The sequence below is a fragment of the Zeus faber genome, assembly GCF_960531495.2.
Source record: "Zeus faber genome assembly, chromosome: 17".
Taxonomy (NCBI): Eukaryota; Metazoa; Chordata; class Actinopteri; order Zeiformes; family Zeidae; genus Zeus; species Zeus faber.
Window position 1 is genome coordinate 15,354,465 of NC_137204.1, and position 24,952 is coordinate 15,379,416.

Sequence of the window (24,952 nt, forward strand, 5' to 3'; positions counted from 1 at the left end):
ACTACATGGAACAATCAATCACTTCCCTGCTGAATGTAACAATCCACTGCTGGACTTCATATCCTGATGAAGGAAAAGGCTGTGGACCAAAAGACAAGCTCCAAGCGGCCTCGTAGTCTCAAGTCTGTATTATATTTGAGCAGTTTGATCTCCTGATCTACTCAGTTTATGTATTGTTTTGCTAGTTAAGATATTGAGCCTCGTCTTGCTTCGCTGTCTGTCGTAGGTCTTCTTCTGGCTACTAGATTCAAGATATTTCAAGGCAAACTAGCCAGCCATACCTGTGGTGTGGGGGTGGTGTGGATTAAGCAGCCACACGTCTTGGGTCTAGGTAGTTGGGCCCGGAATCAGGGTGGCTGTTCGCCTGTTGCTTGTTAGAGTAATCAACGAACAACAGGTAAAACCCGATTCCCCCCGCACACAGGAGGGGAGCCCTTGTCATGACATGCTTTCCATCTGATCTGCTGCTTGTTCCACCTTGCCGACTGGCTCTCTACAATAAAACTGATACTTTTCAACCCCACTGTCTGTGTCGGAGGGCCCTGAAAACGCCACTCAAGTGGCGTTTGGCAGACGGAACAGCCACAATACCCAATTCCCAGACTAACCATTGCCTGCATCTTCACTAAGCTTGATGAGTGGAAGACAGTCAAATATCTGGTGATACCAGTGCCCCCACTGCCCTTGTAGTGCTCCCCCAAGGACCAGAAGCTTCAGCCCTGCACCTACCTCTCACGTCGCCTCTTTTTGGCTGAGAGAAATTATGACCTTGGCAACTGTGAACTCCTGGCTGTGAAGCGGGCTGTGGAGGAGTGGGGAGCCGAGCAACCCTTGTTTTAGTCTGGACCAATAAGACGAATTTTGCTGCCATGGTGATCGCGTCCATGACAATGCAGGGCAGGAAAAATGAGAGAAGCCCCATGTTTTTAGCCTCCATTGCACATAGAACACTTAACCTGTAAGATCATTTTCAGGTGTCGAACTTTTCCTGTGGCTCCTGAAGGATACAGATCTAGGCAGAAAACTGATAACCAAGGCATCGTAGCGCAGAAAGAGAACCTATTCCATGTACTTTTCCCATTTGCAAAGTGAATGCATACCGTGCATACCACATTCTCTCTACCCCCTCTCTCTAAAGGTAGAAAGACGACGATAACCACCTTCTTTAGTTATCTGGGCCCTTGGATTCAGTAGCCAGTAGGGCTGCCTTGGGGATTCCTGTCTTGTCACAGGCCGTGAGGATTGGGACGACCTCTCTCTCCGTCTCTCTCTCTCTAAGGCTACTAATGTCAGGTCCACTTTACTGATGGACTCAGCTCTAATGGCCGTGTCCCCAAAACTGTGGCACCAGGGATTTTGATTATATCAAAGTTCATATCAAGGAGTGTCAACTTTATTTCAAAGAATAAAAGATATATCATTGTGAGGTAACAGTAAACAAGAAAGTGAACAAAAATCGATTATATAGTCAGTAGATTAAATACAGAAGTTGCCCATTTGTGGAGGGTTCAGCACTGATGCCAGGTTAAATTCAAGGGTTTTATAACCCTTAGGGGAGGGCCCATTCAAACTCCCCTCCGCTGCGCAATCAGAGCGTCTCCACTCTGCATCAGATTGAAATAAAAATAAAATAAAAGAACAGTGTATTTTTTATTAGATGTATTTATTTTAATCTGTGCCTTTATTGAATTAAACAAAAAAGCCCCCCCCCCCACCCACCATTGGACGTTTTCAGGGGTCTAGACATTTCTGTATACTAACCACACCTATGCATTAAATTTGACCCAGAGATCATAATATGTTTTCAGACTTGGGAAGTTCCCGTATAGAGCTACTTTCTAAAGAAGGGGGTTGGTACTCGTGGCAGTTTCCCAAACTCCATTCCAGTTCGTGTGGACAAATCTCAGAGATGGCAACACAGTCTCATATTAGCAACCTTATATTACAGGAATTGCAAATGTAACTTCATATATGACTTTTTTTTTTTTTTTTTTTAGCTCAGATCAATGTGCTTGTTGAGGAAATCTGATACAGATATCGAAGATTTTGACGAGAGAATGCACAGAAGTGAAATAAATCCATATCGTCTGTTTTTTGTCTCCGTCTCAACAGGACAAGTGAGCTTATTGGATGTATGAGTTTTGGACTGCATTCCCTCATGGACCCAGACAAAGTGAGTTTGAACATTAGCGGTAGACAACTTACAGTATAAGCCCATTTTGTTTGTCATGCCGTGAAAGGGATGCTTACAATCATTGAGAAAGCCATATTATATATTTTCTCTCTCTCAGATTTCCCTTGAGATTTGCTGTGCATCTGTGTGTGTGTGTGTGTGTGTGTGTGTGTGGGTGTATGGGTGTGTGGGTGTCCCTGCAGTGGACCATGAATTTGCCTGTTTAGTTCAGTGTGAACTAACTTGAGTGGCAATGACCTTTATATTCCGGAGAAAACAGTTTAGGGTTACCAATGCTACAGAATAGGCCTCCAGATAATTGAGTGACAAACAGATATCTTGAGTCAGTGGCTCAGTGAGTTGGGCACACGCATACGCACACACACACACACATTACGCATTCCCTCATCTGCATGCATGCATGCGCAGACCGACGAATATAAATTCATACATCCGCTTGACTGCTCCCATTTCACCATCGGTCTGATGGAATCCAATGGGTTCCTAATGGATTCTGAAATATTTGTTTTTAGAAACTAATAGTAGAATATTCTGGTGAATAATTCATGAACTGTGATTACTCTGATTGACAGGTTTGTAAGCAGAATGTTTTATATTATAAATGAAATATTTATAGTATCATGAAAAACTATCGACAGTTGTGGGTATATATTTGTGTATATATACGGAGCCCCGGCCACAGGGGGCAGGGGGATTGTTGGAGCGAATCTGAGCAAGCTTTGGGAATCTGCATGGGGTGTGATCGTTCCCATGAGTACATTTTTTCATAACCTTCGACTAGACCCGTCTCCCATGAACTTATGAAGGACACATTTCAAAGGCCAAATTTAGAGACCTGTTTTATTTATAAATGTGGTCCTTTTGGGTGGCGGCTATTTGTATGTGTTGCATTAGAGAATTGAATTTCGTAATAACAAATTGAGTCGCCACAGTTGCCATTTGAGACGCATTGCCACAGGGCTGTACTTGTGGGACCGCTAAAGAACCATCCCGTTTTATGCCGCTTTCCTTTTTGTATCCGCAGCATAACCTTTCGTGGAGTTCTAGTAAACCACCTAAGGAAGACATTTTGTTTCAACTGCACCTCTGGAATTGCAGACTATATCTTGATTGACTGTAGTAGGTCTTTGCCTAAGAATTTCATTCATTTGATCTCTGACATAATCAGACATTTTGCACATTGGATACTTTTGTTTAACAGTATAATGCATCTACTGATGTCTGTTTTGTAGGTGGATGGGAATTTGTTCTGTTTACTCTTATTGGATATATGAATCAGCCATTTGTTTGCCTCCGGTGAAATCTTTTCCGTACAACTTCAGTGTCTAACAGTGCTCTTTTGTGTGTGTGTGATGATGTCATAAAGAGACTAGTCCAACGTTCATGACAGAAACGTTGACTTAAAAAAAATCTTTAGCTTAGCTTAATCTTTGAATTTGAACATTTGATTTCATGCAATTATAAGTAAGCCCAGGGTCCCAGCGTTCAGCGTAATTCTTTCCTCTGAGTTGCAAACACCAGCTTACACTCAGGTGGAAGGCCGAGTGCACTTCTCAGAGATCCCAGCTGGGTGCTCAGGCCAAAAAACAAAAACACTTCCATGAAAAAGTGAGGACGGTGGCACTCCAACAATAACAAAAGTAGCAGCTTATACTCGTCTCTGCAGCGCTAAGACTCATCCTCTGTCTCTTTTCTGTTCAATTATTAAAACGCTGCCTGTGTTTCCTCATTGCATAACATGCAAATGTAATTTTCATATTCTAAAGAGTTATGGTTTTAATGGTTTTGGTCTTTGATGTAAAAAAATCTCATCATCAAATGCAATGGGTATCTTTATGATTTTTAACATGAATTTATTCACTATATTTAGGGTGTTTTTTCAGTGCATGACCGTATGTATTTTTATTGTTAGTTTTATTATTATTATTATTATTATTATTATTATTATTATTATTATTATTATTATTATTAGGGTGCCAGCCCTCTTAAATCTAAAGTCATTTGAAGCAGAAGAATGGCAGAAACTATGGACACGGTTTACATCTTGTTTGAACCGGTATTTCACAAAACATCTGGTGGTTGAACTTCCATCCAAATTGATCCACATACGGAGCAGAAATCAGTGAAAACCCGACCAAATTTGACCAAAATCAAAGACAGTCTAATGCATTCAACGGCAAAATATGTCCAACCCTGATAAAAGTATCTGGAACACAACAATGATGAATAAGCTACAAACAAAGTTGCAATGTTGTGACCGGTAAGCAACAAGCATCTTGTCGTTTAAGTTTCATCCAAAACAATCCACATACCGAGCAGAAATTAGTTAAAAAACCAAACAAATTTTACCCCAAGTATTCACTTCATGCTTGACTGACACGCCACTATTTGTAAGCAGAATGAACGAGATGAGATTTACGGTTAAGACACTTTATGACGTCATCATACTATTTACTATAAATGTGCAGGTTCTGATTCAGAATGTCCATTTACACCGTGTCCAGTGTGCAGTGTTGACTCCGTCACTCTGTAGTGGTTAGACATTACAAACTATACATTTACGTATATGATTATGTACTTTCTTTCCCGGTAGATTTCTGTGGATCTGTTCGATTGATATTTTATCTCTGTGGTCCCCATTACTTTGCCGAATTAATGAAAATACGCAAAAAAGTAATCCACAAAAACTTGTGACCAATCTAATCCATGGAAATTTGCGACTGAGTGATGCATTCAAAATCCAGCGAGGCGTTGGAATATAGATGCCACAGAAATTGAGGTGACACAGATTTGTCACAGAAATTGTAACAGAAATGAAAGGATCGCTTTAATCTGTAGTTTGTGAGTCGGTGGTTTAAAAAAAAAAAAAAAAAAAAGAGGCAGTCAGATGCTGGTTTTAGTTTGTACAAGGGTCAGATCAGAGATGTGCTCCAGAGTAGCTCTCTGAGACGAACAGTTTATTTTGGGGAGTCAGAAATAATAAATGGTCTGTTTGACGTCACAGATTTATACGCGCTCGAAATAAGGCAAACTTCCAAGGTTGAACACAACCGAAGAAGTATGTGAGAGAATTGAGCTTGTGTGCTGAAATAAAGATATATAACTGAGGTTACATAAGGTTGTGTTCTTCATTATGTGTGTGCATATATGTTTATGTGATTACATAGATTTAGGTATATTGTTTCATTCCACCCTTTTAATCATATAAACATCAGGATAATACATAACTATGTAAAATGTAAATACTAAAACATGAAATTTAAAACATCAAAATAGAAGGCTGAAAATGAAACACACAGGGAACAAAATACATGTGTAAAGCACATCACAACAGAAAACAAACCAACCACCAACCTCAAAACACAAATCCAAAACTAAAAAAACAAAACAAAAACAACACAAAAATAAACATCAAACCAAACCAACAACAATAGGTACATGTACATGTACAGTATACTAAGAATAAAGTGGGAACAAATGCAATAGAATAAATGATCCTTACACAAGAAATATATGGTATGCCTACAAATAACACATAGTATATGGTTATCAGAAAAAACCTAGCCCTTGACATAAAAACCCAGTGGGAAACCCAGGAAGACCTTTTGATAGAGGGGCGAAGGAAAGAGATGACCATATAACAGGTTGGGGAGTGGCCAGGCTAGAGGGGGATCGGACTGGAGGGGCGTGTGGTCCAAGGGCCATCCAGCAGGATGTTGAGTTCTTCACCACCTCTACATCTAACTCTCATCCACAGCCAGATCTCCATTTCCAGCTCGGCCAGGGGTGAGGGCGTATCTAAGGAGGGAAGCAAAGAGGAAGATTCAGGTTGCGCCAAAAATGCCATTTGCTGCACCCCCACAGCCTTTAAAGTCGGATGATCAGAGCAAGCTTGTCAAATATTCTGAAGGGCGGGTGTTTCGAAGCTCCTAACAAGCTCTGTGAAGGAGTTCTTTGGTCAACCATTCTGAGACTCACCATCACACCCCCCCTTGAAGCTCGAACATCTCGACACAATGTACTGAATAAAAGAGGCTTTAAAGAAACGCAGAATAAAACGAATAATAACGAAATGCAGTAATGTATAACAAAATGAAAAACACATCCCAAAACCACACAACATCCGATGAACATCAGAATGATGCAAATTACAAGCATTCTTACACGGGCTTTGGATAGTAGGACTCCCCATTTGCCGAACATTTTGTCCAGCCAGGCAGTATTCCACTGCCCATTGTCAGCATTGTCCTTTAACTCTTTCCCAAGGTTTTTAAGTTTGGCCAATGCAATGGTGAATTTTCCATCTGGGCCCGTGTTGTTAGGGGGCACATACAACATTTATAACCAAACATAGCACATACGTCTTGCTGTTTGGCTAGGATCATGTCTAAGGCCAAACGATTTTACCAGGCCACTCGGGAAGTTGCGTCTAGCTGCTCGCCGAGGCCCTCAAACAATTGAAACATGTCATTGGCAAAGTGTTAAAATACATGTAGTTCACCCAAATTACATTTTTGTCAGTTGTTCACCAGGGACCCCCCTTGGAACTCTGAAGGCATCTATGTAGACACCGGGGGCGTTTACAGATTGTGTTATTTTCAGTTGACATGGGTGCAGTGTATCATGTAGTCCCAGACGTACGGCGATGTGGCCATGTGTACTCCATTGGTTGTGGGGTCGTAGGTTTGACGACCCCATTATCTTTTAGCGGTTGAGCATGATGCCACGGTATCGGGAGTGTTATCAATAATGTTGTGATTAGTATGAATGCTGGGATCCCTCTGACTCCGCAGAGTCGTTTAAATGGCTCAAATGGGTGCCATGTGCTTTGCCGGCTCACGGTTTCTGCTGGGTGTAATCACTGGGTGCAAGTACTTCGCTTTTGGCAGTGGCGTTGGCTTCCTCGTGGATGCAGAGCTGACGGCGTTGGTGTCGTTTTGTCGACAGGTTGGCAGGGATGTTGGTGAGCGGGCGAGACAGTTCTGGTGGTTCAGTTGGTTCCGTTGGGGTCAGTTGGGTTCAGTCGTGGTTGGGTTTAAGTTAATAATCAGCACTATTATCTTATGCTAAATGTGCGTAGCTTGGAGCGGGTGGAAGTCAGTGTTTTAATTATAATCTCGCTGTGTGGTGGCCAAGCTGTGGATCCTGGGCGGGGTTAGTCACACACACATACACACACACACACACACACACACACACACACACACACACACACACACACACACACACACACACACACACACACACACACACACACACACACACACACACACACACGCCTCATCAGCAAAGAGCATGCAGTTGGAATCTCTTCCAAAAAACTTCTCTTAGTATGCTCCAACCCTCTAGCCGCTCACTTCCTCCTATCTCTGTCCTTGACTTTTAACAGTCCTTTTCTCATCCACTTTTCCGTATCCTTTCATCTCCCTCACAATGCAATGATATTTCCGTCGTCTTTATCCCAACAGCACTCAAACGACATCATTTTCAGAAACAATGTTGCAACACAAAATACAGTGCACACAAGGAGGAAACACACATTGTACAACTACCAAAGTCTTACCACATCCCAGACAGTCAACACTAATACGGATTTTCAAAATAGCTCTGCTCACCTTAGTTCCTACGGCCCTATTGACCTTCATCCTCTCACAGATTCCGTTTACACACAAAACACGACAATGATTCATACAACACTGCACACACACATTCCAACACACAGCACAACAGAACACCACAAGTTTGAAACCACAGCCACTCAATGGCCCTGCATGAGCTGTCCACTATTAAATAGCGCTCAGATCAAGTTACAGGAGGAGCTCTATGTACTTGCGCCATCTTCTCAATCATTAAGACCCATTATTAGGTGGAGTGTCTGCAGGGCATGTATGACTTTGAATCAGAGGATTGCAGGCCTCGATCAGTGCGTGCAAGATGGCTCCAGAGCAACAAGATAAAGAAATTAGTGAAAGACACAAACGTATGAAATACTAGTAATTATGACAAAATAAAGATGCAAATATGGTATGTGAAACAACGATGTGTCATGTCAAGTTACACCTTATTTATAAAGAGCATTTATTTTCATCATCGGGTGTAATTGAGTGTGTGTGGGTGCGATTCACAATATTCACATTTGTTTCAAGATTCAAGATTTTTTATTTGTCACATACATATACATACTTTCATACATTTATGCAGTGAAATGTAATGCAACGCACCCGGTGATAGCGCACAATATGTCCTAGGAAAAAATAAAAAATAAAATAAAAAGTAGAAAATTCCTTTCAAATAGACCGACTAACTGACTCCTAAAACGTAATACAGTAAGTGGAATACTTATAGAATAAGATAAAAATATATAGAATAAAATACAATAAAGATAAATTGAAATAAAATGGAATAGATAGAAGGAATATGCCTATGTATATACAGATATGTGCATTTGTGTGTGTATGTGTATGTGTCACCTGATCAGGGTGTGCAGAGCCATGGCTTGGGTCATCCCCTGGGGTCCCCTCCTCCCAGCGACAACTCTGATATTGTCCTGATTCCCCGGTTTGACCCCAGTTGCCCTGTGGTTGTCTCCGTGGCTGCATGGAACAGTCGCGGACCCAGTGTCCTACCTGGCCGCAGTGGTAGCAGGTGTTGGGGCCTGTGTTGGGACCGCCTCGGCGATTAGGCCAGCTCCCGCGGAATCCTCCGCCTCGTTGGGTCTGGCCTGAGGTGTTTTGCTGAGGCCGTGATGGACCTTGCTGACCTTGAGTGATGGGCTGAGCGAGCATGGTCATCTGGGTCTGGGACTCACGTTGTTTCTGTTGATCTTGTCTGCGGCTTTTGTCCCTTTGGCGTGTCTCATAGGCGTGTTCTGCGCGGAGGATGGTGTCGGTGAAGGTTGCCGTCTTCCAGGCGACAAATGAGCGTTACAACATGTCACATGAAGTCTAGGTTAGATTTCACGTACTTTACCACGGTCTTAATAGAACTGTAGTCAAACATAGTCGTCACTATATTTCCAGCTTTCTTCTGAAAAATTTAAGAATAAAACAACCATTGTCTTCACTTCAGGAAAAATCTGTATTTGGATCACAATAATAAAATACCACAATGTTTTTGTATTTCAGGTAAACGTAACTCCTTGAAAATGTAATCCAAGGAAAAAAGTTAAAATTACATAAATTCGACTGCTATCGTAAATCTCTGTTAATACGTAAACCTACGTACATACATCCGCCACCGAGACTGCACATGTACTAAGACACAACATGGTAAGCTATAACATTGAAAATTGAAAAAAAATAAGTGTTTTTTTATAAACTTGTATAAAGAATATAATATATATATATATATATATATATATATAAACATATCATGTTTGAACATTTTCCGACAGCTAAATTTCATAAACTTTGATGAAAAGGCGGAAAGTGTTTGTAGTATTGACAAGTTCTTCTGTAATAATTCTAATGACAAATGAATGTAAAGTTCCATAAATGCTGTCTGCATTACAATATAGACAAGTAATCTATTAAACTGAATTTTCCAATTGTAGATCATTAACAGTCCTAAACAAAATTTGGATTGTTAGCTCAGCTATTTGGAACTGTTATTTAGAACTGACCTATCTCATAGAACACAAATCAAGTCACATTATAACTTCAAATCCATGGTTTTTCTTTGCAATTTTTGCCCAATGATGATCTAAAATCTTCGACCAATCAGACTATAGAATATATCTAGCGCCACCATCAGGCCAAAGTCATACGTTGACGTCACCCAATCAGATTTTCTTCCTTTTTTATTTTATAAAAGCCCAACTTTTGACATCTCCTAGGCCATTTGTCCAATTACAACCAAACCAACTTTTTTTTCGATTCCTTGGAATCCCATAGTTCAATGTCTTCAAAACAGTTCTGAAAATCCTACCACCATTTTCCTACCACATTTTCCAACATGCATGCAAACCGCACCTTTTGCTCTATGGTCTGAAAAATTCCACAATGGATCGCTGTTGCCTGACTTTCATTTGGATGCTCTATGGTCCAACTTCTCCGTCTTTAGCGTGACACCCGTACATTTCTCCTTGCAATCACATTTGTATATAGTTGTACACACATTTGTAGTGTATTGCACATTTGTATTGCAATGCAATACAAATATGCAATACACTACAAATGCAATACACTACAAACTCCCTTCATTATTAAAACATTTGGAAATAAAGTATCTATATCAAATGAAGGTCCCAGAGTTTCATGGAGCTGATGGCCACTCTTCCCACATAAACGCAGCATGAAGAGCCTTGGAAATATCTTTCCTGTTGCTACAACCCTGACAGCACTGGACCGAAAGTCCTTGACTTAAGAATCTTTTTCTTTCCAAATGTACTTTATCGGGATATGGGTTCATCCAGATATGGGTTCATCCAGGCGCAAAAAGTCACTCACAGAAGCTGGTTGGAATAAATTCCATAAATATGCCATAAAGGAGTGAGGGGCTTCATCAAATAGACCATAACACAATGTGAGTGTACTATAATATAATACCATTAAACATATACTGTACGTTTCTAATCAATACAAAACAATACCTATTTCTCTGTTCTTCATCACAGTGGTCTACATTTACAGACAGTCTATAGATCACCTTCATCAGCAGCCTGCAAACAAGACATTAATATTACTAATATGAAAAAAACGGGTATTTCCATACAAAAACATAAATGATGCCTTATTTCAGACAGGATTATGGATGCTTTCCTCTCGCATTTGTCTGAATCGATATTTAATTGGGTTCATTTGCTAATGAGGGAGATTAAGCGTTGAATCAGAGGGAATAATGTCTCTTCATCACCGTCGCCTCCGCCCTCCATCTCTCGACATCCTCGTTTGTGTTTTTTACCACTCTTCCCGGGTGATGCCTCTCTCTCTCTCTCTCTCCCCCCTCACACTGGCCTTGTGGTGTTATTTGTGCTACCTGATTTTCCTTCTTGTCGGATCACATCATTTGCGCGCGCTCTTCCACCTCTTAATGTTTTCCCCGTGTTAACTTCCCTCCGTTTCACCACCCTCTCCTTCCATCTCTCTCTCACTCTCTCACTCTCTCTCTCTCTCTCTCTCCCTCCCTCTCCCTCTCTCACTCTCTTTCTCTTGCTCTCTCTCTCTCTCTCTCTCTCTCTCTCTCTCTCACTCTCCTCTCCTCTCTCCCTCGAATTATGTTTTATTCCCCCTGCTTCCGCCCCCGTCCTCCTCTTGACTACATTTTCTCCACTGTGTTCAGGGGCAGAAATGCTTACTGTTCATTTTTGAGGTTTATTTGTGTTTACTGTTGGTTTTGTCCACCGCCCATGTTTTTGGCAGTAGGTTTATTGTACATCAGTAAAAATGTTTTTGTCATCTTAGGTTCAGCTATCTGGTTGACCGCTAGCTTTAATTCATTAGTTGTTGTATATTGTATTTTTTTATTTTTTGGGTCACTTATATTTATAAATTACATTATATTTATATATATGTATATATATTTTCTATCTATCTATCTATCTATCTGTCTATCTATCTATCTATCTATCTATCTATCTATCTATCTATCTATCTATCTATCTATCTGTCTATCTGTCTATCTGTCTATCTATCTATCTATCTATCTATCTATCTATCTATCTATCTATCTATCTATCTATCTATCTATCTATCTATTTATCTATCTATCTGTCCCCCAAACTACAGTATGTCGTGCTCTCGCTCTCTCTCCGTACTCCCCCTACCCTCCTGTTCCACAGCCTGCAGAAAACTGTCCTTTCGCATAAGATGCTTTTAAAATGGCAGTCATTGTCACTGTCCACAGCGTCACATTATTTGGCACAAAAGCGGAGCTGGCCGCCGACTCGGGTGGGGGAGGGAGATGTTTGTTCAACTTGTAAAGGGGTTTCTAGAGGGCAGAGGAGGGTGAAGGTGTGTGTGTGTGTGTGTGTGTGTGTGTGTGTGTGTGTGTGTGTGTGTGTGTGTGTGTGTGTGTGCGTGTGCGTGTGCGTGTGCGTGCGTGCGTTTGTTTTTGTCATGTAAAATAATGAAAGTGTGAGTGTGACGGAGAGAACATTTCATGGCTCATCATGTCCTGGATGGAGAGATATGTGTGCACACCATCAGGATTAAGAGTCAGACCCCCGTTCTCACTGCATGGTTTATGCAACACACAAATACAGTGTCCAATCACACACCACACACATACGCTCTCTCTTACACACACACACACACGCACACACACACACACACACACACACACACACACACACACACACACACACACACACACATACACACACACACACACACACACACACACACTCACCATCTGGCTCATAAGTCAGAACTGGATGCATCAGCTGGAATGAGCTAAACCTTTGTGAGTTGTGCGTGCGCACGTGCGTGAGTGTGTGTGTGTGTGTGTGTGTGTGTGTGTGTGTGTTTTGTAGCCCTGGAGGAACAAGCAACCTCGGTCAGTGTGTGCCTTTGATTGTGTGTTTGTGTTTGTATGTGTCTGTGTCGTGTGTGTGTTTATACGTTTCTGCAGAACTTGTTTGCGGGCTTATACGGAGAAGCATTTCCTTCTTATTATTCGTATTCCGTGAGCCTGAATGCATCTGGCGACTTCAGACACACACACACACACACACACACACACACACACACACACACACACACACACACACACACAACAAACACATAAACATTTCCATACAAAATAAAACAAAATGTTGCCAGACACTGAAAGACAGGCTACTTACAGTATATGTTACTATGTTTGAGTTGTAGGAGGTGCAAGGTTGGTACTATCTACTGGGTGAGAAGCTGGGCAAGAAGAAGCACCTAAAGGTACCTACACAACAATCTGTCAACTTAACTGGTGAGTACGTATGTGGTGTGGGAGTATGTAGTTATAATGTTCTCCGTGAAAGAACATATGATATAGTTCCAGTTTTCTGTTCACAGTGATACAAAATATTATATCGCTATACTGTTCACAATGAAACTTGTTATATACTTATACTTTTCACTGTGAAACAACATGATATATAGTAATACTGTTCACTGTGAAACAATGTATTATTTAGTTATACTGTTCTCTGTGAAAATATGTTATATAGTTATACTGTTCTCTGTGAAAAAATGTTATATAGTTATACTGTTCACTGTGATACATGTTATGTAGCTCTACTGTTCACTGTGAAACAACATGTTATATAGTTATACTGTTGACTATGATACAACATGTTATATAATCAAACTGTTCACTATGATACAACATGTCATACACCGATCAGCAACAACATTAAAACCACTGACAGGTGAACTGAAAAACATGGATCATCTCGTACCAATGGCACCTGTCAAGGGGTGGGATGTATTAGACAGCAAGTGAACAGTCAGTTGTTGAAGTTGATGTGTTGGAAGCAGGAAAATGGTCAAGCGTAAGGATCTGAGCCACTTTGACAAGGGCCAAATTGTGATGGCTAGACGACTGGGTCAGAGCATCTCCAAAACGACAGGTCTTGTGGGGTGTTCCCGGTATGCAGTGGCTAGTATCTACCGAAAGTGGTCCAAGGAAGGACAACCCGTGAACCGGCGACATTGTCATTGGCGTCCATTGGCTCATAAATGCACGTGGGGAGCGAAGTCCAGCCCGTCTGGGCTGATCCCAGAGAAGCACAAATTGGTGAAAAAGTCAATGCTGCTATGATAGAAAGGTGTCAGAACACACAGTGCATCACAGCTTGCTGCGTATGGGGCTGTGTAGCTGCAGGCCAGTCAGAGTGACCATGATGACCGCTAGCCACCACTGAAAGTGCCTACAATTGGCACGTGAGCGTCACAACTGGACCATTTAGCAGTGAAGGAAAGGTGGCCTGGTCTGATGAATGATGTTTTCTTCTACATTATGTGGAACATGGCCTGGAACCTACACAATATTGGTAGTTATTAATGGTGGTTTTAATGTTGTGGCTGATGGCTCTATAGTTAAACTGTTCATTGTGAAACAATGCAAATATACTAGGTACCGGTAATAAAAACCGAGCCCCTAATAAATGCCGGGGGCATGGTAGACACAAACAAATAAAGTCCGGTCTCAAAGACTCTGGGAAAAACCAAGGATGGTTAAACTTGCGGTGTCTGTTATATTATGTGCATGCCAGTTAAGCATAGTCTACATTTCCACTTCTTCATATTGATAAATTCAACAATATAATCATGCTATTTTCAACTCATTGTTGTTCTGGAGTACTCATTGTGTTAAATGTAAACCTAACTAGGAGAATTGGATGGAGAATGGAGTTTTTTCTCTCTCCTCCAGACAGCGGCGTTCTGTGCTGGCCGTTTCCGCACCAGTTTTCCCGTGCTTTTATTTTAGATCCATTTGTTTTCGTTAGTTTCTGTTTGTATGAAACAAACATTTTAAAGCCAACTAAGGGACGTTTCCACCTGGGATCAGGACTGTGGATTGTGTGATGGAGAGAGAGAGCGAACTCCGGTCCACTGTGCGCTCCGGCCGTTCCCGGGTCTCCGGCCAAACGAATAATGCGAGTGCTGAGGAACGACAAAGAGATCTCTTGAAATAAAAACAGTGTGTTTTATTTTAGATGTATTTGTTTTGAGGCGCATGGCACCCAGACAGAAGTTTGATTTAAAACCCAAAGAGCGAGTTTTGGATTGATTTGGTTTGAGATATGAAAGCCTGCCTCTATAAGCCTGCTCCCAATAAAGGCCTGGTACCCTCTGCAGTTGATGTAAATAAAGGCCCCGGTCACTATTTGCGGAAATAGGTAGTTAAATGTATATTAGTTAAGGCAGTTAAATTGTTCACTGTGGAACAATCATATATAGTTACACTGTTCACAATGAAAGAGAACATCATATCGTTAAACTGCGAACACTGTGAAATAACACATTATGCTGTATAGTTAGATTGTTCCAGTTTTTATCCAAATGTATCCGCTTTTTCTAGAGGGAACAACGGCAATGAGAGTGCCATTAAGCAAACCATTAAAGTTGCAGATAGCGGTGGTCCAAAGGCATAAATAATCAAAACCGTAAAAGGAAAGAGCTCGCTGTAAGATCTGGGAAAGAGCAGGAATGTAAAAAAGGTACGTGAATAATCAGTGTCGGAAGTGTGGATGGTCCCTTTTAGTGTGTGTGTGTGTGTCGCGAGCGGAACTTGTAAACAGATGTTTATTTATGTGAGTGTGTGTGTGTGCGTGTGACTGTCTCTATGCATTTGAGCGCTGTGCGCCCGGCTCGTGGCTGGTAGCTCAAAAGGCTTAGCTTTTCCAGGGTCAAGAGGTAGGGTGACTGGGGGTGGTTGGGAGAAGCAGAGGATTAAGAGAACGAGGGATTGGTTGAGCGAACAACAGGGCGAGAGAGAGAGGGGGGCGTGGGGGGGGGGGGGAGGGAGGGAGAGAGGGAGGGGTCTGGACAAAAACCCTGACGCGTCACCGCTGCCCGAGAGTAAGAACTCGTCCATGCCATTCGCCGGCTCTCACATACAGACATATACTCACCCAACACACACACACACACACACACGCATACACACACACACACACACACGCACACCCACACCCACACACACGCACTCATACACACTCATTTTAGAGCGTGTTCTTCTCTCCATGTCTTCGAATCTGTCCGTTCTTCGCTTCTGACTTATGTGTGTGGCCACTTCTAGTTTTTGCGCTGGTGGTGGTGGTGGTGGTGGTGGAGGCGGTGGTGGTGGTGGTGTGTGTGTTGGAGTTATGCTACTGATTGCCAGCTATAGAGGCAGCCTAGATTAGGTGAGTACCATGTGCCTCTTTATTTTTCACCCTCTACTCACTTACGTATTGCGTGTATGTTATTATAGACAGGGTTCCTACCAGGTTCCTTGAGGTGCATGAAGTGCTTGGAATAATATGTCCTCAGAGATTTAAGTACTGGAAAACCTTGGAACTCTTTTGCGCTGAAGTGCTTGAAAAGTCCTATATTACATATAGATCTGGGATTCTGTGCTTTTGTGTTCCTGAACTTGTCCTTCACAATGCCGCGTGTTTGTGCCATTCACTACAAATGACAACTGCTGTTCTGGATCTATTATGTATCTGTGTTTTGTATCTCTCAAACGGTTTCATCTGTTTTTCATAACTGTATTTGGCAGCAGTCGCTGTCGTATTAGAAGGATTGTCTTTTTTGGTACCGGTTCTTCCCCCATGTGAGTGCGTGTTGTGATGACGTTGGTGACCCTGTCGCGAAGAAAGACCCTCTGAAGAGCTTAAATTACGTATTCAATGGATTACTTAAGACCCCTCTACACACACGCCACGCGCGTGCACACACACACACACAGACACACACACACGCACGCGTGCACACACACACACAAACACATACATACACATGCGCGCACACACACACGCACAGGCACGCGCGCGCACACACACACACACACACACGCACACGCACACACTCACACTCTATAGACAGTCGTCCCTCCCCCGGCCCTGCTCTATTACCCTCATCTGTCATGTTTAATTAACACAGCCCCGGTCCAGCCTCTGAGATTGGAGATCCGGCCATTAAACATTAGTGAACCCTGTCTAATTCACACTGATTCGCTGAAACAGGGTGATATTCACCATCAAACTTTCCTACCAGCTTCAGAGACGACTTTGTTAAAAACAAAAAAAAAAAAAAAAAGGTCATCTGCGTGAAAGTGGGGCAAAGGTAGCAGATTGGACAAGAATCGGCCAATGGGAAACCCCTTACGATGGCATGAGGGCGACCCTGAATGAAGGCTTCCAAAGCGCATGTATTAGAGAAATAAAAAATGCCACGCCGGTCCTTCTTGTACCAGTGGTTTTTCAACACGCTTTAACAAGACATATTGGAGGTGCGGCGGGTGATAACTCACTTTCAAGATGTATAAGCAAGATCGAGATCAAAGATCTCGCACTCTTGCTTTGCTGCGCCCCCTGGATTCATTTTGTTTTGTTTCCCAGTGGCTGTACTGGCCCACTACTGTCTAATCTGATCCATGACTGTGTGTGTGTGTGTGTGTGTGTGTGTGTGTGTGTGTGTGTGTGTTTGTATAATTGTATGTTGTGTAGCTGGAAGAATGTAGGCCATGCACGGAGGCTCTACTGCACTGGGGCGTGCAGGGGAGAGACCAAAATTTCCTTTCCCTCCATCATCCCTTTGGACGTGCAGATGTTTTGATTTGTCCGTCATCCATTATTTTCCTGTCTTTCTCTCTTTCCATCGGCCTCTGTTTTCTCTGCAATGAATCCCATGAATCCCCCGTATTTTATACCTTCACATTTTTATCGAATTGAAGACTTAGCCCCTCGTTGTCTCTCCCTCTCTTCTTCTCGTTCGTCTTCAGGCTCCAACCTCTTACGCAACTGGAATATGAAAAGGCTCTTTACCTAAACTAACATTTGGACATAACACCGGCCACGGGCCTTTAAAAGAGCATTTCGTTACACACAGAAGGGCTCCCTCTGTGCTTGGCAGCCACGCAGTGTTCCTGAATGCTTAAGGATTGTACCCCGAATACCACATTTTCGTCATTAATTGCGAATGTCTGATAGTAATATTTAATTTACATTCAGTTAGGTGTTTTTAAATACATGTTCAGGTGATTTTCAAAATAATTGTTTTTTTTTCAGTGAATAATGAATTCAAGGATGTGCAGCTTATTCAGGGATTAAACTATCTATCTATCTATCTATCTATCTATCTATCTATCTATCTATCTATCTATCTATCTATCTATCTATCTATCTATCTATCTATCTATCTATCTATCTATCTATCTATCTATCTATCTATCTATCTATCTATCTATCTATCTATCTATCTATCTATCTATCTGTCTATCTGTCTGTCTGTCTGTCTGTCTGTCTGTCTGTCTGTCTGTCTGTCTATCAGATTAAAGCAAATTAGTCCAGATGCTTTAAAGATGGATGTGTTCTGTATATGTGTTAGAAATCCTTTTCATCACAGATTAATTAAAAAACAGTATTAGCCCCATCTGTTTTAGTGCACATTTTGTTCAAGAAACATAATGAAACAAGTGATACAATAATCCTCTACCGGCACATACCAAGAGTTTTGTTGGTAACTACTGAATGGCACAAAATGGTGTATTTTTTTCCCTGTTTAATTAACACATTAACAATATCAATTTAGTACCGATGCAATATGCAACCTGCAGTAAATACATCATTTAGAGTTTTTTCGTAAATGACCATCTAAGAGGCCAACGGGGATTTACACAAAACCTTGAACACAAGGGTCGATCTGGAACGTTCTCTCATGGGGCTCCCAGTTCTCACAGTTCTGTCCGACATGAAGCCGCCTTGAGGTCAAAGCGCTGACCCCGGCCCTCAGTGCAGGACGTCTTTGTGTTCCAGCCAGTCGGACGGCATCGCCCCGGCAAAAAACACGTGTTTCTCGTCAGAACAATAAGGTGTTTGGTATTGTGCAGACAAACAAGTCCTTTCATACGTTCATTTATTTCATTTGTCATTCATCATTTCACACACATCATTTAACTATAACAACCACCTGTTTTGAAGGAAATTCTAACGCAGGTTAAATGCTCTGTGAATAAATAATATAACTAAAATAGTGGAGGGGATTACTGTAAGTAAATATTTGTAGGGTATTTGTATATACTTGACAATTTTTATGAGCATTCTTTATTTTAACTTCACGTTTTATTCCATTTTATTTTCTGCATTTTTTCAAACTGTTAAAGTTTTTCTTCAATGCTGATCGTCTGCAGTGTAACTCACCAAACCTCACCATGACAAATACTAAGTATATGTATGTAAATGTACCCAGATTCTGATAATATCTGGATAGATAATGACGGAGAAAGGCAAAACTTCGTCAATCACTCCCTGCAAATAGCCTTGAAATTATTTGACTTGAGGAAATACAGATAGGCCATCTGACGCACTTGATACGATGATTAATTACTCATATATTTCAAGCCGAATGTCTGATTTGGTCACTTTGAGAAATTAGTGGATGTGGCAGTTTCGCCTATAGCTCGCCACCAAAGTGACGTGTTCAGCGACCACCGGCACAGAGACACAGACGACGGGGTTGTAAACACCAGTTTATTGTCCAGAGTGGGCCAGCTGGAATTAGCCCAGGAGCAGATAGCTTGTGTCATGACAAGGGCTCCTCTCCTGTGTGTGTGTGTGGGGATTGGGGGTTTTACCTGTTGCTCGTTAGACCCACCAACAAGCAACAGGTATGCAGCCACTCTGATCCCAATCACCTAGATCCACATCCATTGTGGCTACTCAAACCACACCATCTCCACACCACAGCGGACATAACATTATGTTTTCACCTAACATTGCTTAGGGGAGACCGGGGTTGGCTGGCAACTGGGGTTGGTTGGCACACAGCTATTTTCTGGTCGCAGAAGCAAAAGCGTAACATCAGAATGGTTGCTTTCTTGACCCGCACCCATCGACTATGTTAAAACATCTGAAAGTATTCGGTGAGGGCAAAGTTTAGCTTTTATAGTATCGAAAGTAGAAAACTGGTCTGTGGACTAAACGTATTATAAAAAGTGTTCGATAGAGATATTGGAAAGTTTTTACTTCTAGTTAATAGACAACTACATTTTGATATAAGATAGGAAAGTCTTTGATGCGTGATGGTGGCTGCCTCACATCATCACAAAGTTGGGTCAAATGTGGGTTTGGTTGGCACAACAAAGTTAGTTTTCTTGTTCATGAACTTGTTACTGGTAATGTTATATTTTGATGAATTGCTTAAAAAATATTATTTGGTTTTAAAAATGGGCAGATATTCTATTAAAAGTTCATGTTTTCTGGTTCTTGTTTGAATTAAATGTTCATATTGTTTCTTTTTTTTTTTTTTGTGACTATGATGGCCTTTAAACATTGTGCCAACCAGGCCCATAATCCGTGCCAACCAACCTCCTGATGGGGCCGGTTGGCACAAATGGACAACATGACTTTAATCACAAATCACCTAAATTTGGAAAACATTTGTGTACATTAAAACATATTTTTTTAGAGCTGAGACCGTAACCTTTCATTTGCTGTTGGTTAGAATACTCCAACATAAATTATGCCAGAGAAATGCGGCAGAGAATGAAAAGTGTGCCAACCATCCCGGGTCTCCCTTAGATGTCACTTTCTATTGTGCTAAACAAATCTGAAAACCCTTCCCGCAAGGGCAGAACAAAAATATACCTAAAATGTAAAACACTAAAAAAAGAGAGACAATATTTCTGAGGATACATTGAGTGGATGTGTCTTCATCAAACCGTGAAAGAACATGAAAACATCACAAAATTGAAAACAAAAATCAGGACAGAGTTGAACTCTTTGAGATAAAAAACGTTTATACGTAAACTAGATGGCCTAGTACGCTGTCATTTAATAGGTACAGAATGTAAACAAAAGGTAAACAGGTCAGGGAATTTAGTGTTATTGACAAGTGTGTTTTCAAATTCATCTGCTAAACACCCAGTTGATGTTGATGTTGCACAAATATTTCTTTTTATTACAAAATGATCCATTCATTTATTGATTTTAGACTCATAAACTAAGCTGATTCGAACCCCACCAGTATCCTGAAAAGAATCAATGCGCTACAGCTGCCATAAACGTTCGTACAAAGAAAGACATCAAGGGATCACAGCGAGCAAAATGATACAAAGAATAAAAAATGAATAGCCGCGCTTCATGCAGGACTGCACATCGGCTGGATCAATAACATCTGAAAAAGCTGACCACTTTCTTTCCTTCAAACAATTCAAGCTCTTTTAGGGAGTATAAAGACATCTGGTTTTAGGTTTAGATCTTTTGCTTTTATTGCACAGAGTTGCAAATGTCCCCGATAAATGGTTATTTCTTAGTCGTTGGGCTAACTGGATTATTTCAGGTTTCCTGATTTGGGGGATAATGTGCGTCATTATATGTCTTCACCCATAATGTACATGCCTAAATATATTTTGCCTCTGTATCTCTACCCTTGTCTGTGCTGTTTAAAAAAAATTGTAAGCCGAGTGAGGAAGAGTTCATGTGTGTGTGTGCTGTTGAACATAGCTATATCATGATGTAAGGCAGCGGGCATAAGAAAGTATTTTACTCATTAAGCGCTTGACCTGCGTTGACAAGCGCTGCTATGAGGCATGTTGTCAATTATAGACACGTCAGGGCACAAACACACACATTCTTGTACTGGTATCAAAGTGAGGACCAAGTAAATACATGCTGCTTTCACACACGCACTCCAGACAATGTTCGGAAAATCAGGTGTCAGAGGCGTTTACACTACCTGGACATACTCCATTAGTTTTTTTCGAGGGGCGGAGTCCGGTGCAAATGATTCAGACATTTGCGTTCACACATACAGCTCTTCCGGGTAATGTCCGGATAATTTCAGGGTTGCAGTGCATTTGTGAAAGCAGCTCAAAATTCAGTGGGGAGCCATGTTCCTGGTGCACTTCTAAACCACAAAATAGTAAAACAAACACACACATACACACAGTACAATGCTGTCTCCCAGTTTGCATGCTTTTTAACCAGCAGGTTAAAATGATATAGAGGGGTTGTGACACGTGACAGAACTGCAGCATTAAATTACACTCGATGGCAAGACATCCCTGGCAGTTGCTTCTGGTAAATGCACCTGATGTGATCTGTCTATGTCTCGTCTTGTTTTTGTCCTGTCTTGTTTTTGTCTTGTTTCGTTGTTTTTGTTTTGTCCCTGGGTTTATGCACATCTCTTTTACCATGCCGTCCCTTACTGTATACGATGCTGCGGTTTGGTGAGGATGTGGTGGAGACATGCCGGCTGCTCGCTCCAAAGGGTAACACTGACCCTAGGCTTATATCCATTTGATCTGAAGTGAAGTATTTGACCCAGTTGCATACACTCTCATCTGTGCAATTGCACGGCCGCCTACTGCACTTTGTGCTCCCCACGCTGCTATACCATCCTGTCGTTGCACAGCTTGACGGCTCGGTGTCATAGCAGAAACACACATCATTTCAAGGATGCGTTTATATTTCTCGGTGACTGTGAAGTTTTACATCAAATAAAAAAAAAAAAAATTATTCTTGTTTTTGAGCAACAACAGTTTTTGCCGAATGAGTGCCACTTTGATTAATTCTGCCTGGAAAAACTACAAAGGATTTAATGAACAACCTTTGGCAATCAACGTCTCACCCTTCTTTTAATGTAGTGGAGTTAAAGTGGTTTCCTGAAAACCCCCTTCGTAGTTTGCTCATTATAGGGTCCATCTGATCCATCCATCCGACTCGATCTATCCGAAAAATCCATCGTCTACTGTACAGTGGATGGACAATGGATACCACAATTGATAGTTATTTGGTATTTCCCTTTTTAAGTTATGTGTGTTCGTATCTATACGATGTGGGAGTTTTCTCTTTTTTTTATGTAAGGTACATTTGGCGTCATGGGATTGTTGATATTACTGCCGAAGCCCCACCTGGATCTTCTTTCAGCGCAGTAATTCTACGGAAGAGTTTTCAATGAGCGTTTATTAACTTTCACTTTCAGAAAGTTCCGAAAAATTCACACACGGGAATCTTTTTTTCTTCGCCGTTCGGCTCCATCTCCACTTGAACATATGTGGTGGGTTTGTGGTCCTGCCAAGGTTCAAATTAGGGCTTTTCCTAACCTAGACTTTCCCCATCTACAGTAGGAAGTAGAAGTCCCACTAAATCGTTACATAATTTAAATTTCAAGTTCCCTGAAAAGTTTGACTTTCTCAGAATACTAACATCTCATTGGTGTCATTACTTGTCTGACTCTCTAGTAGGTAATTAATCTAGATTTACTGGCAAAAACATTTCATTGTCTTTTGATTAAGATATATTGATGATGTCAGTTGATGATGAGTGAAGTCTCCAATTTGATGGATTTGAGACGCCGCTCGACACGGCACAGGACGCTCGATAGGAAGTACTTAACGAATGATCTACTGTAAAACCGATGCCATCATATCTCTGCAGTCATTCTCCTTAAATCCCCTCCAAATCCCCGTCAAGGACACCGATGCCACAGTTTTTGGTGGACGGATAGGCGGTGTAATCCTTTTTGGCCGCACGGTTCCGCTCAGGACGGGAAGAGGAAATTAAACGTGTCAATGGCGAACACAAGCGTCTCCTTGTTATCACGCCGGCATCATGGGATGGATGGGACGCGGCGTGTCTCCGGTCGCCGGTGCCAAGTTACATTAGATTTATTTGTTTGTTTGTTTTTTGACTGGTGTGTTTCATTCGGTCGGATTTGTGCGCCTCTCTGTTTTGCATAGATATTTGTATTTATCCCGCATTGATACATCTATTTAAATTTTCAGTGTCTCTGTTTCAGAATCCATTCTTCTTTACATATTATTATCGTCTTCTTTCCTATCAGCCAGACTTAATTAAGCTCTACCAAAAAAGACCAACATGATACCAATGGTCTAACCCTAGGGTCGGCTGAGTCATTTACTCTATTTTTACGTTTTGATAGAATTCCTTATTCAATTTCTGATGTATTTCTTTGTTTCTTTCTAGTTCTAGTCACTTCTTGTTTATTTCTTTTGAATGCCGCGATGCTTAGACGCAATATAATAATAAAAAATTAAAATATATATAGAATATTTAGTTTCACTGGCACAATGTATCAGAGCCAATGCAGCTAATGTTTAGAGCGTCCAAATATGAAGATGCACTTTCTATGCGCAAGAATTGCATTGGTATTTTTATTTTAGCATCAACAAAACAAGTTATGGATACCACGAATGGACCAATAGATACTTTCCAATTTTGGAGTTTAATTGCGAGTTTGGCCTGGGATGCTTTCTTGTTTTCCTTAAGGTTGAGAAGAGAGAAGAGTCCGACCAAGTGGTGTATTTAAAACCGTTAGATTAAACAAATTAGGGAGTGGATCATCTCGAAAAAAAGTTTAAATTTGCTCAACAAGCAAAAATGCAAGCAAAAACGCTTACAGTCGGTTTTCTCAACTTCAAATTTTAGAAATGAATGTGCCAGTTAGATTTAAGTTGGTAAACTTCAAATATACAGGTTTAACGTATCAAAGTATTAAACTGATCCAAGGACTCAAATTCAAAGTTTTTTTCAGTGTATTAAGACTATTTATTTTCAATTTATTTGTCTTACTTTAAAATCATAAAATCTTTGAACCACTCATTCAAATGGCTTGCTAAGTCCCCCCTAATGAGCTAAACATAGACTTCGGGGGCTTGATTTTTTAAATTGTATTTTTTTACCTTATACTTTTTGGGGCCTCTGTAAAAGCCAAACTTTGATGACGCAAGACGGTGAAGGAAGTAGAGAGAGCAGAGTTAAACGTGATTATCCCTCACATATTGCACATCATCTTCAAAGGACCCTTTTGAATGCGTTGACCTCGACCTGCTCCTTCGCTGCCGCGCTTTTTAATCTCGGTGCGGAGCAGATGGACGGTTCTCAATCTCCTTTTGGGAAACGCAGACGACCGACGACGCTCAGCTCAGATTGTTTGCCAAATTCCTCCCTTTATTTATTTATTTATTTAAAAAAAAAAAAAATTTTAAGACAAACTCCCGTTGATGGAGAGTCTGGCAGCCCCGGAACTCTCCGCCACGCTTGTTAGGTGTCAGCGGGTGTGACCCTCGTCAGATGGCAGCTTGAGCCGCCGCCTCCACTGCCACTTCACG

The 24,952-nt window shown here is 41.3% G+C and overlaps 1 protein-coding gene across 1 annotated transcript in view; it reads left to right on the forward strand.

Annotated features, from left to right (window-relative positions):
- The window catches only part of rgs3a (regulator of G protein signaling 3a), a gene marked incomplete at its 5' end in the record, with an annotated part of 137,914 nt that overhangs the window by 4,634 nt on the left and 108,328 nt on the right, over positions 1–24,952 (forward strand). Inside the window, 2 exons of the mRNA XM_080018317.1 lie at positions 2,113–2,173; positions 13,006–13,096. Coding sequence (XP_079874443.1) covers positions 2,113–2,173; positions 13,006–13,096 — 152 coding nt within the window. The remainder of the gene's footprint in view (positions 1–2,112; positions 2,174–13,005; positions 13,097–24,952) is intronic.